The following is a 12,899-nucleotide window of genomic DNA, read 5'->3' as shown; positions in this document are numbered from 1 at the left end:
GTGCCCACAAATGGCGTGCTGATCCGAGTGAGCCAGGGTGGTGTTGGCAGGAGATGGTGTCCTATCACAGACGTCCTTGTAATGTTCTAGTGATTTTGCGCTTCAGCTCAGGTGTAATCAAGGGCAGGGAAAGGGCTAGAAAGTGGAAGAAGCATCTTGAATGGCCAAGGACAGCAAGAGGGGTTCAGCACCTGCACTAAAAAGACAGACAAACTTGACCCATGTATGGTTTTGCTAAGCAGTTTCCTTGAAAAGGTTTCCATGCTGTTTTGCTATTGATCCAGCATCATTCCGTTACCACTACTCATATATGTCCCTAGATAAGAATTGATATAATTTGTGGAGTTGTAACAACTTAAGATTTCTTATTTAGAAAACCAAAGTGATTCTCTTTTCACGTCTCCTTCTCGCAGCCCACCTTTCTCAGGCCCAGATCCTATGAAAACCTATAACATCATACTGAGGGGGATTGACATGATAGAATTTCCAAAGAAGATTGCCAAAAATGCTGCTAATTTAATTAAAAAACTATGCAGGTAAGCATTTCAGCCCCATGGCTGTTGAAAGGATCATAATGCCAAAGTGATTCGATTCCTTAAAGTTCTTATTTTCATTCCAGGGATAACCCATCAGAAAGACTGGGGAATTTGAAAAATGGTGTGAAAGACATTCAGAAGCACAAGTAAGTATTCTTTCCTTGTCCCTATCGATGGAGGGTCCAGAAAGCAGGACAGGTACCTCCCCAGGCTGGGTGATGGGTAGTTAGCCTACGGGAACATCCAAGGGGACGTGAGACCAGTTAGCCTTCTGATCTAAGGCCCTTCTGCTTGTGTCTGGGAAACATCACACAAATACACACGACCCCTGTGCCATACTAAGCGACTCATTCACTGAATTCAGTTTCTCCCAACTCCCACTACTGGGCATTTTTCCTCTCTGGCACAAAGAGGAAATGTGTACTTTTTTAATTCTGGGATTCTATTCTCTACCAGGGTATCAAAAATGAAAGTCCTCCACCATATCATGCCTCATTTCCCAGACTAAAACTGGAATATATTTTTCTCACTACTCCCTAATTAGATGATAAAACAAAGAGAAAAAAAGTATAGAGTACAGTGGTTTTCTTTAAACCACAGCAACATCCTAAATATTAAACTTTATCGGGCGCCTAGGTGGCTCAGTTGGTTAAGCAACTGCCTTTGGCTCAGGTCATGATCCTGGAGTCCCGGGATCGAGTCCCATATCGGGCTCCTTGCTCAGCAGGGGGTCTGCTTCTCCCTCTGACCCTCCCCCCTCTCATGTGCTCTCTCTCATTCTCTCTCTCAAATAAATAAAATCTTTAAAAAAAATATTAAACTTTATCTAGTTAATTGGATATTTAAATGCTAAGCTAAGACCAAATAGGTTTTTATTAGTCTATTTTGGTAACACTCACAAGAAATTCACATCCCTACCAGAAGAACTTATTTATCAAAATATCTATAAATATCTCAAACACCTGCTAAGAATTTGGTGTAAGCATTTGCTACTTTAAAGACAGAACAGAACCAAAAACCTTAGTGTTATCTGGTCCTCATTTTCACAGGAAAAACTACACAAAATACCTTCATTTTATTAGGAATTGCTATGACCCTAGTATTGCATATTTAATGTTTTGTTTTTTTTTTTCTATGAACACACACAAAAAAAGTGCCAAGTCAGAGTTAACACCTAATACAGTGCTGTGGAAAGGTTAATTAACTGAGGCTCCCCACAGAATCAGTGCAAAGCTGAAAGGATAATTTTCTGTCCTGACTTTTGATGCCCTGGTTCTATAGCCTTAAAATAAAATGTCCTGTAAGGCTCAGGGCCAAGCATATCATGACATTTATTAAGTTATAATGATAGTGTAGGAACAAGGTCATACAGACATTCTGCCTGAAATTGCTAGAAAAGGAGTTATTTTCTAGTTGGTGTTAAATATTTCAACAATTAACTTCTTTTATGGAATGCATATTTTTAAAAACCTGGCCCTAAAAATTTGCAATAGAATACATTCTTGTCACATTGAAAATGTTTGCCTAGCTGCTTTCTATCACGTATGTTGCAATGAGGTTTTAGCTGAAGTAAAATGCCTTTAACTAGCTACCTTTTTTTTTTCCCTTTCCTAGATGGTTTGAGGGCTTTAATTGGGAAGGCTTAAGAAAAGGCACCTTGACACCTCCTATAATACCAAGTGTAAGTAGACCATCCAGCTTATATTTCTGTGACACACGTACGGTGCTTAGGTCAGTTGTTAAAGTTTTATCCTATGATCAGCTTAAATTAACTACAGGAGAAGTACCACCTTAGAATAATGGTATCTAAAACCCAAGCTTAAACACAGGTCAATTAGGGGATGGTTGTTTTATGTGTATTTTACCATTACCTTTTTAAACTATTCATTCTAATTTCGTTTATTTCTGAATAAAAATGGACTTTTAGTATAGTAAGTGTTAAATATCCACTGATGTAGACAAAAGAGCATAATGAGTGTCCAGCAACAAGTTTCTTTTTCAGAATCTATAAACTTCACACATCAATGCCCAAGAATGCATGAACAACTTTAATGAATTAGGCCTCTTGATGAATTATGACCAGTTTAGTGTATACAAGAGTATACTTGGGTGAGTTAGGGCAGTGGGCTGTTATTTTGTCTTTATGATCCCAGTTTACACCCCACCTTGCTCTGTCACCAGGAGCCTAACCTGTAAGAGCCACTCAGAGCATTCCTGTGCCCTCTGGTTTCTGGCTGGGTTTGGTCAACAGTCCAACAGCCACCAATTCCTGGCCAATAGTGTTTCTTTTTATGCCTCCGTATCGCTTCGAAGTACTCCCAGGCAATACCGTGTTCATTTATCCTTTCATGAGGCTCTAAAAGAAAAGGATTCTCTTTCCTGAACTGTCTTTTCTGAACACGTCAGGCGTTTTGTTAAATAGCAGCCCACTGACAGTGATCAAGTGTTTGGCATCTTTACGTATTTTTATTTAATACCACATCTGTCTGATGAAACGTACTGCATCTTTACAAAGAAATAGGGGGCTGCTTCACTGTCCTGAGCCATTCAGATATATACTTCGTTTTTCTGGGACTAACTCAAGACTGCTCTTTATACAGAACCATTTTCCCTACTTCTAAGATTTATTTCTGTGACAACGTTTGTGTTTATTCACAGACAAAACACAAATCCCATTACCATACCTCCCATTACAGATGCTAATGGAATTCCTGAGGTTTTGTTTTTAGAATAAATTAGAGTAAGAAACTTGGAGGGGTAAATAGTAGGCCTAAATGATACTTACCTAAATCTATCAGCAGTTTCCTTTTATGTAATAGTAATACTGAATGGGATATATTTATGGATATACCCATATATATTTCATTCAATATTAGTATATCAGTGGTTGTAAATATTCTAGAAATGAGGGAAACTACAGCGTGGATTTTCACCGCTTTTACTGATGCTCTCCAGATTGGACTTTACCCAGTAAATTTGCAAGAGTTTTGCTTGGGTTTAGGAATGGCTTTTTATTATACTTGAAATACACAAAAGCCTTAAGATGGCCTACAAGGCTCTTCACGACCTGATTTCTGCCTGTTTTTCCTATTTCTCTTTCCACTACTCTCCTCTCTTATAGAGCAGCCACCTTGGCCTTCTTTGGTTACATCACAGCATGAAGCACTCTCTCTCACCTCAGGACCTTTGCACATGCAAAAATCAAACTCATCGATTCTTAGTTTTGAAATAATATTTTTTCAAAGAGGCTTTCCATCATCACTCTTATGCTCTTTTTTCTTCATAGCAGTAACCAGACTTTTTTGTTTGAATCCTACAATGTACCCTCTGCTAGAGTAGAAACTTCATGAGGATAAGAGCCATGTCTGTTTTTATTCACTGCTGTTCCCCCTATACAAAGCACAAAACCTGGTAGACACTCAAAAAAAAAAAAAAAATAGTTGTCGATGAGGGCATGAATAAAGAACAACACTTTGTAAAACTCTCCTTTGGAATTTGACTCGCAAATAAAGAAATGCTTTCCCTGTCCATCCTCTTGTGTGCAGGTTGCATCACCCACAGACACAAGCAATTTCGACAGTTTCCCTGAGGACAATGACGAACCGCCACCTGACGACAACTCGGGATGGGACATAGACTTCTAATGTATTTCTCTTACCTGCTTCTGCCTTGCTGAAGTCAGCTTTTTCTGAGACACAGCTGCCAGCAAACCTGAGGGACGGAGAGAAGATTAGTGCCCGGGGTCACCATGATGCCTTTGATCGATGCTGCTCCGGTAAATGCAGTGGCATTAGGACAACAGTGCTCTTTACATGTTTTCTGTTTGATCCTAAACATAGCAGTTGACATGGTAGTCCTGAAGCAAAGCCTTTCACACCAGTCAAGAGGTGTCTTCTAGTGTTGCAATGATCTTGCTTTGCTCTATAATTTGAAAGACTGCCAGAAACACTTCAATCTAGTAAAAGTGTCTGCACCTTGCTAGAATTATCAAGAAGATCAAAAAAATTATATATTGGGTACGATAGATGACGGTGGTACACAAACTGGGAGCTTCCTTTCCTTTTCCCGTGAGGGCGTAGGATACGTTCGGATACATTCGCGAAAGCCGGAAGAGGGCCACGCATCTGTTGGTCACAGAGGTCATGGCAACCCAGTGCTAGAAGTTTCATGATTTAATTTCCCAGCAGTGCTGATGACGAGACTGAATGTTACCTTTCCTTTCTGACAGATTTTAAAAATTGATACAATAAAAGCACAACTGCTATAGATTCTGCTGAGAACTCTCATAGCAGGTATATATGCGTTTTCACAGAGGATTGAAAAAAACAACAACAACATGCATGATATTTGTTTCTTTTCTTGATAAATTGGCATGACAGAGTGGAAAAAAAAAAAAAGCAACTCACAAACCATTTCATATCTTTTAAAATGTTGTGCTTCAAGATGGTCCTAGAAATAAATGACTAGCAGCCAATTGATTTTTATTTATTACTTAACATGCCCTCAGACTGAGGCTTAAAATATTCCCTTTTATAAAAAGAAACCCTTGGGGGGTGGGGGCAGGGCAGGGTGGAGAGGAACTAAGATCCATCCAAAAATAAAAATAAGAAACTATATAGGTGCTATGTATATCTTTCATCTGTAAATGTCCGTGTCCGAGCAGACAACACAAAGTCTACTCATCACCTCTGTAGCCAGAGACTCAAGCATTCTTCACCACATTTACCAACCAAACTCCCACCCGATTTCACTTACACAACATAGCCTAGGGCTGAGGGGGACAGGTGATTAAAACCCATTCAGCTGGCTTCTTGTCTTAGGCCTGAACCAAAAAGAAGAGGAGGAAAGCACAAAACCATTGAGATTCAGCAGATGAGAAAGCTTGCTTCTGTGAGGTCAGGGAACGGGACCAGACCTAGCCTGCTGTTGATGACCTTTTGGAGAATGAGCCACTGTGAGTTCATGCACGTGTGAGAGTAGGGAGGGGGTCGAGAAGAAAACAGGACCCCTATTTCTCAAACATAAATTTTAGCTAACTAGGACAGAAATATCTCAATCCTGTAATGTATTGGAAAATACCAAACTTACTTGTTTTTTTCATGAGGGGTAAAGCAGCAGCTTTAAACTGAGTCCTTTGTTGGCAGGCGAGTTGACTACAGTTAGCTGTCCTAGGTAGCAGACTGTTTTGGAGGCTTTTCCTGGACAAGTAGCATTCTCCCTGAGTAAACAAATGCATAATCTTATTAGCTGTCATCCTGATATGGAACAGTGTGTGAATTTGCTATATTAAATTGAAGGTTGCTTTTTTCCAGTATAAAGTTGTTTGTTTGTTTTTTTAAATCAATGAAACGTAAACATTTCTGCAAAAAATATATCCACACAGGTCATTACACCATATCCAAGAAGGCATATATTATGATTTCTGTTTGAATTTTTCATACCAAGACTACTTTAGAATATGGTATCAAAACATAATCTAAGAAACATTTGGACAATAAAAATACTAAGGGCATACTATATATAATCAGAATAAAGTTACATTAAAAGTTTGATCCCAAGATGTTACTGTAATTCTTGGGTTAGAGTTTCCCCTCCCTTAGAAATAATTGCTTAAGATCATTTTATTCCCCAAGATACCCACATTCTTCTACAGATATGAGAATATAAAATTAAACCTATCAACCTAAAATCCAGCTATGAATGCTATTTCAGGATTTTTACATTGCTTTTAACTGGGCTTTTAAAAGTATACAATTTCAACATCATGGTCACCGTTCAGTGATTTTTGTTAAAAGACAAAGCAGTTTAGGCACACTAAAGGTTTGCTAGAATACTAAGTTCATCTAGTCATTAAGAGATTCTGCTCCTGCAATTTTTCAAACACCCCAATAGCCCCAGAGCTTAACGCTAACTGTGGTTCAAGTCTAAGACAACAATGTATACAAGTTCTCCGAGGAATGAAGGAGCAGCATCCGGTTCAATGGGACTGTCGGCCATTTTTCCCACTTGTTAGCACATCTTTATGACATTTCACTGGTGGTGTTGCCTTAGGATGTCTAAAGCAATCACTAACAAAGAAAGGTGAACTACATCTTCCAAAAATTGCTAACAGAAAACAGTCCTCTAATCTTCAGCATTGAAATTTAAGGATTTAAATCTTGTCTTAATGAAGACACTAGGGCTAAAATTCATGGTCAGCTTTGTAAAGCGCATCTCATTTTATTTCTGAATTGTTCATGTCCCTCTCTTTTCTTACACTAAAGAACATCTGGATAAGTTAGAATAGTGCCAACTTGTTTGATTTGTTAACCGACTTTCTTGTTAATACTTTGAGTATGGGAAATAAGGGCTTTCTGTGCCTCTTGATGCACAGGAAAACTGAAAACTGCCAAGGAAAGGAACATCATGATATTTGAGATAAACATTAGAGAAAATGATTTCTGGAAATTTGCTATAAATGATCTTTATGTTCGTATCATCTTTGTTATTCACATATGAATCAGATCCATGTGGCATTGAAAACAAATTTCTTTTGATATGTACTTTATAAGTCACTTTTTTTTTTTTACTTAAAATTATGGGATATGCATGTGAATCACACATGTGTAATATATAAATCCAGCTACTGAATTTTTCTCATTTCATTTCTACGTGACGGAACTGATGGTGAACTGAAATTTTAAAGAAGTCAGCTACCATACTGAAAATAAGGATATTAGAACTGATTTCATATGGTAGAGGTGATCCGTGCATTATCCATAATGACGTTTTCTTTCCAATAGGACCACAAATATTTATGTAAATAGATATTTTTGTGTGATATTTTGTGGTACATATAACTTTTTTTAGTGTTTCACAGCATTATTATTTCATTTTCTTTGTACTGAATAATGTTTTTAGGTCCAAGTAGACTTGAATTAATGTCATAATTGTCAGTATTATTGAAAATTATGTCAACTGTACGGTTTCACCTGTTCCATAGTTTAGAACATGACCTGGCTATCTGGCATTGTTGCAAGTGCCTTAAATTCATGGCATCCTATTAAAAAACAAATTTGGTGTTATGCTGCATGACAAAGACAAATACACCTCAAAATGTTGTCCTTTCTTAGCTTGCTGCGTTTTACAGTTCTTTCTGCTAACAATTTATAAGCCTTTATTATATAATATTGATGAATTACAGAAATGATAAAGTTGTTCTCTTATTTCTGTTACACGTACCAGAGCTGTGTATCTGTTACTGAGATACAGCGTCATTTCTGTGAAATGTATAAATGTATGTGCGGGTCAAATTAATATATGACATACTATCAGTCTGTATACAGGTATTCCTGTTTTGCTAAGCTGTGCAGATTCAGTTTAAAAAAAAAAAAAAACCACTTAGTGCAGTCAAGTTCTAACGTCTCATTTTATAGACTCCATTACCAATGATCCAACTCAAAAGAAAAATTGGAAAGTGACTGCTAACCACACCTCGTTATGAAACCAGTGATGAACATGTACCTTGCTGCACTCCTCAACAAAACAGGATGCTTTCTGAGTTCTTGTATATGCAAATCATTTATGAAGCAAGTTTTCAACAGACCTGGCAAGATAAACATTGGAAGTGTGTTGTTAGCCCTCCTCTTTATCTGCACCTGAATTAATAGAGCTCTGAGACCTTGACCATGACTCAGAGGTTTGGGCTTTCTGAGGAAAGGGACATTTCTTCAAGCATCATCTATCCAATTTATTTCATTGTATGATGTTTTTACAACTGGTCAGTTCTTTTGTATTCTTACAGCTATGGTTGATTGTCCTCTTACAATTTATTCTACATGAAAGAGTCCTTTGTTAGTCAGAATGCAACAACTGTCATCAAATGGTCATTGACCACTTGCACTCTTTTGATGTAGATTAAAAACTTTTTTCATAAAATTAACCTGCTTTGATTTGCTCTGTATTTTTCCTGCAGCTGTAATTGCCGAGTGCCTGTTGTATACTTTATAGAGTTGAAATAAAAAAAAAATAATTACTTTTGAACTTAGTGGATGTTTAATTCTAGACAAGACTCCAAGAATATAGTTGATGTATCATACTGGAATGGAAATACCCTGGAGCGCTATTGGAGAACATCACTAAAACAATGTAAAACTTACTCATAACCCAAGTGTCCTTCACAACATCATGTATCATGATCTGATGTAAAACTAATCTAGCAAATCGGTTTAAAGATTACAGGAGGGATAATGTTAGGCCATCCAGTGTGAACAGAAAAGCCAGCATAGATAGCCACACAAACCCCAACCTCAGCAGTGCTCTGTGCCTCACAACGCCACCCACCACCACACACTCCTTGTTTGGGCCGCCCCTAGTCAAACTCTGAGCCAGGCAAACAACCAAAAAGACAATTCTTGTAGAAGGCTGCGTGCTGCGAGGGAATTATTTCATATGGAAAGCAACATTATGAATCTTTGTCTAAGGTTTATTTATCTGATTCCTCTGTTATGTTTTACATTCTTAAAGAATATAAATTTAGAAAACTACCATTGCAACAAGTTCAATTCTCCAAAACCCTGGTGAACATATTCCTCTACCCCTTTGTTCCTCACTGCCGTGAATGGAACACAAATTAAAATTGGCTGCCACATAAAGATTTCCGTAATCCGACTGTCCTTGTCTTGTTGACATCCCATCACCAGGGATGGTGAGTTGAAAACCCCTTTTAAATAAAAATTAGAAATAATCCAGTTAACTTTACCAGACAGAACTGATAAAACAACTTTAAAAAATATTATGTGACTAGAGCACATCCAATAATTCTATTTCTCCTGCAAATAGAACTGAACCACAGGTTTTCAGTATCCATCCTTTAAGTTCTGTGATTTTCATATCCTTGATCCAAGAATGGTCTTTTTTGATCCTGGAAAGTTATTTTTGTGTAATAATTATAGTTTTTGGAGAGGCACATAGACCAATACTCATGATCATTAGCGTGGGGGATGGTGAGAATGTTGCATCCACACCACTGTCCCATCTTGCAATTGAAATAAATCACTACCCAGCTACTTGACTATGACAACAGGAATCAATTATACATTTGACCTGAATGTATTATTGATCATCCAACTTGAACACATTATGCTTGCAGATCAACCCCTTAGATTCTCAGTAATAGCCCTAAATGTGTAGTGCACATAACAGAACAACCACCACACTTTTTTTTTTCTGAGAGCCCTATTTAGAGTTTCTTTCTACATTCCATACTTCTCCTTTCCAACTCACAAGGCCCATAAATTGATACAACAGTAATGTTTACCTATTACAGCTGTGTTTTTCACCCAGGGGGAGTCTATGCGGCAAAACCCAAATCCATCCACATGCCCATTAGCAAAGCCAGACAGATTAATCTCAACCTCATGCAAAAATAATAAAATCAAACAAACCAAAAAAGAAAGAAAAAGGAAACAAGGCATCCCTAATAACCCTAGAGGCTGGCACAAATTTCATAAAAATTATTGGACAGGCTCTCAGGGCACATGTTCTAGACCAGTGTTTTTCAAACATCAATGTGATAATATGTATCTGGGAAATATGGTGAAAACATATTTCCAGCATCACCCACAGTTCTTTTGAGATAGCCCAAGAATCTGTATTTTTAACAAGCACCTTATTATATTTTAGTGAAAATACTTATATACATCCATGGAAGACAAATAGGAAAAAAGGATTCATGGGAAAGCATTTCAGAAATTATAAGGTAAAAGGGGGAAGGAAAAAGTCATGGACATGGTTTCAGCCACCCTGCTAGGGCACCCCTGCATGGAATACACCAGAACACTCCCGCCTGCACCAGTCTTGGCTCCAATAGCCTGTCCAGGGCACTCCCTGCCCTGAACACCTTAGGACAACCTGCTTGTACCTGATTCAGCTTCAACTGTCCCACCAGGTCGCCTTCTGTATGGAGAGTGCTTGGACACCCTTGCTTTGAACCCCTTCAGCTTTAAGTGTCCTGCCAGTGGGTATTTTGCTCAGAGAGCTCAGTGGCCATTCCATGCCATACCCATTTTAGTGTTAGCTGTCTTGCCAGGCCCCCACCCCCTGCATAGAGCACCCTAGGACTTCCCAGTTCTAGCAGCCTCTTTGGGGCCCTGCCTCAGTTCTACCAGCCTCTTTGGGCCGACCCCCCCCCGTGTGGAGAGTTCCCAGAAAACCCCAGTTTACAACTACTTCAGCTTCAGTTATCCTGCAAAGGTGAACCTCTATGTATAGAGCCCCAGATGCCTGCATCTTGCCCCCACCTTAGTTGGTACCTGCCAGGTATATTCCCTGCACAGAGCTCAGAGGCTCCCAGCCTATACACTGCCCCAGATCCAGCTACACTGCCAAGGCATCCCATGCACAGAGTACCCTGGGACAAGTGGCTTGTACCCATCTCAGCTTCAGCTGTCCTGGAAGGGTGCCCTCAGTGCATAGAACACTGGGACACCACAGCCTGAATCCTCTTAGCTTTAGCTACCCTGACAGGCTTCCCACTACTGGAAAGCCCCAAGATCCCTAGCCCATGCCAGCCACAGCTCCAGCCAGCCAGAAAAAGTCATCAAGCACACACAGTCTGCATAGAAGACAACCATACACAAGACCATTACTTCAGGTTTAGAAGTAGCTGTTCTGCCTAATCCATAGAAACAAACATATGAAGTCAAGCAAAATGGGGAGACAGAGAAATATGCTCCAAAAGAAAGAACAAGAAAAAAAGTTTCTGAAAAGGAACTAAATGAAACAGAGACACTCACTGGGCTGGAGAAGATCTTTGAAAAGATCATAAATCAATAAACCTTTAGCCAGACTCAAAAAAAATTTTTTTTAAAGACTCAAAAATCAGAAATGAAAGAGGAAAAATAACAACTGACAACAAAGAAATACAATCATAAGAGATTATTATGAAAAATTACATGCTCACAAGTCGGACAACATAGAAAAAATGGATAAATTCCTAGAAACCTATAACTTCCCAAAACTGAATCAGGAAGAAATAGAAAATTTGAATATATCGATTACCAGCAATGAAACTGAATCAGTAATCAAAAAACTCCCAACAGGGGGGCGGAGCAAGATGGCAGAGGAGTAGGAGACCTGGATTTCATCTCCTCTCAGGAATTCAGCTGGATAGGGATCAAACCATTCTTAACACCTACAAACTCAACAGGAGATCGAAGAAAAGAATAGCAGCAACTCTGAACAGAAAAGCGACCACTTTCTGGAAGGTAAGGTGTGCGGAGAAGCAAATCCCAGGCAATATTTGGGAGGATAGACGGCAGGGGAGGGGGCCTCCGTCGGCCGCCTCTGGCAAGTAATAGAGCCGCGGAGCACAAAATCGGAACTCTTAGAAGTCTGCTCCGCTGAGGGACGTCGCTCCAGTGGCTAAGCAGGGCGTGGAACCCTCGGTGGGACAGTGTGGTCTCAGGAGCCTCGGGGTCACAGAAAGACTGGGGATACCTGAGTGCAGCAGAGTTCCCAAGTATCAGAGCAGGGAAGCCGGCTGCAGAGACGGAGCCGAGGCGTGGGCTCTCAGCTCGGGGTTCCCTTAAACAGTGATCCCAGCACAGTAGGGCCACTGCTCCTCCAGCAGGGACCCAACAAGCGGCAGATCCGAGGAGACTCCCCTTCCTCCCCCAGGAGGAGCGGTGTGGGAGCACACCACAGGGATCTGCTAGGTTTGGAGACTCCACATGGGGTCGGGTGCCAGAGATAGAAACGCTTGGTCACAGGCCGGGTGAGCACGGAGTGCAGCCCGAGACCAGGGAGACGGGAGTGACTGCTTTTCTCTGGGGGTGCACTGAGGAGCGGGGCCCCGAGTTCTTCGCTCCTCCCGCAGAGATTGGGAGGCCGCCATTTTCACTCTCCTCCTCCAAAGCTGTACAGAGAGCTTGCAGGGAACAAAAGCTACCGAGAGCAAACCCGAGCAGATTACTTAGACCCCACCAGGCAAGGGCAGGGCAATTCCGCCTCCGGCAAAGACATTTGGGAACCACGGCAACAGGCCCCTCCCCGAGAAGATCAGCCCAAGAATGGCCAGCCAAGAGCAAGTTTACCCATCAATGAGAATGGCAGAACTCCAGCGCTAGGGGAATAATGCACATAGAATCCATGACTTTTTTACCATGATTCTTTAGTCTTTCAAAGTTAATTTTTTTTAACTTTTTTTTTTTTGAATTTTTCTTTTTCCCTTTTTCAACCAACATCTTATCAATCCCTTTTTAAAAAAACATTTTTATTTTCATTTTTAGAGTCATATTCTATCCCTTCATAGTAGTTACCCTTATTTTTGGCATATATATATAAGTTGTTCTCTCTTTAAAATTTTGAGATACAGTCTCTTCT

General features: G+C 39.9%; 1 protein-coding gene across 1 annotated transcript; it reads left to right on the top strand.

Annotated features, from left to right (window-relative positions):
- Positions 1 to 67: 67 nt before the first annotated feature.
- Positions 68 to 8,558, top strand: LOC115939998 (cGMP-dependent protein kinase 1). Its single transcript, XM_081810638.1, has 4 exons — positions 68 to 536; positions 620 to 682; positions 2,151 to 2,217; positions 4,082 to 8,558. The coding sequence occupies exons 1-4, from the start codon at positions 439 to 441 to the stop codon at positions 4,178 to 4,180; spliced, it is 327 nt and encodes a 108-aa protein (XP_081666764.1). The 5' UTR covers positions 68 to 438; the 3' UTR covers positions 4,181 to 8,558.
- Positions 8,559 to 12,899: the final 4,341 nt, after the last annotated feature.

Source organism: Leptonychotes weddellii, unplaced genomic scaffold, assembly GCF_054177405.1.
Source record: "Leptonychotes weddellii isolate Sample4059 unplaced genomic scaffold, ASM5417740v2 HiC_scaffold_3065, whole genome shotgun sequence".
Taxonomy (NCBI): Eukaryota; Metazoa; Chordata; class Mammalia; order Carnivora; family Phocidae; genus Leptonychotes; species Leptonychotes weddellii.
Note: the sequence above shows the minus strand (reverse complement) of the source record. Positions and strands in the feature narration are given on the sequence as shown.

Coding starts and splice junctions, on each gene's coding strand:
- LOC115939998 (XM_081810638.1), top strand. CDS start 439: ATGAAAACCTATAACATCATACTGAGGGGGATTGACATGATAGAATTT. Junction 537..619: donor TTAATTAAAAAACTATGCAG/GTAAGCATTTCA, acceptor TTTTCATTCCAG/GGATAACCCATCAGAAAGAC. Junction 2,218..4,081: donor CACCTCCTATAATACCAAGT/GTAAGTAGACCA, acceptor TCTTGTGTGCAG/GTTGCATCACCCACAGACAC.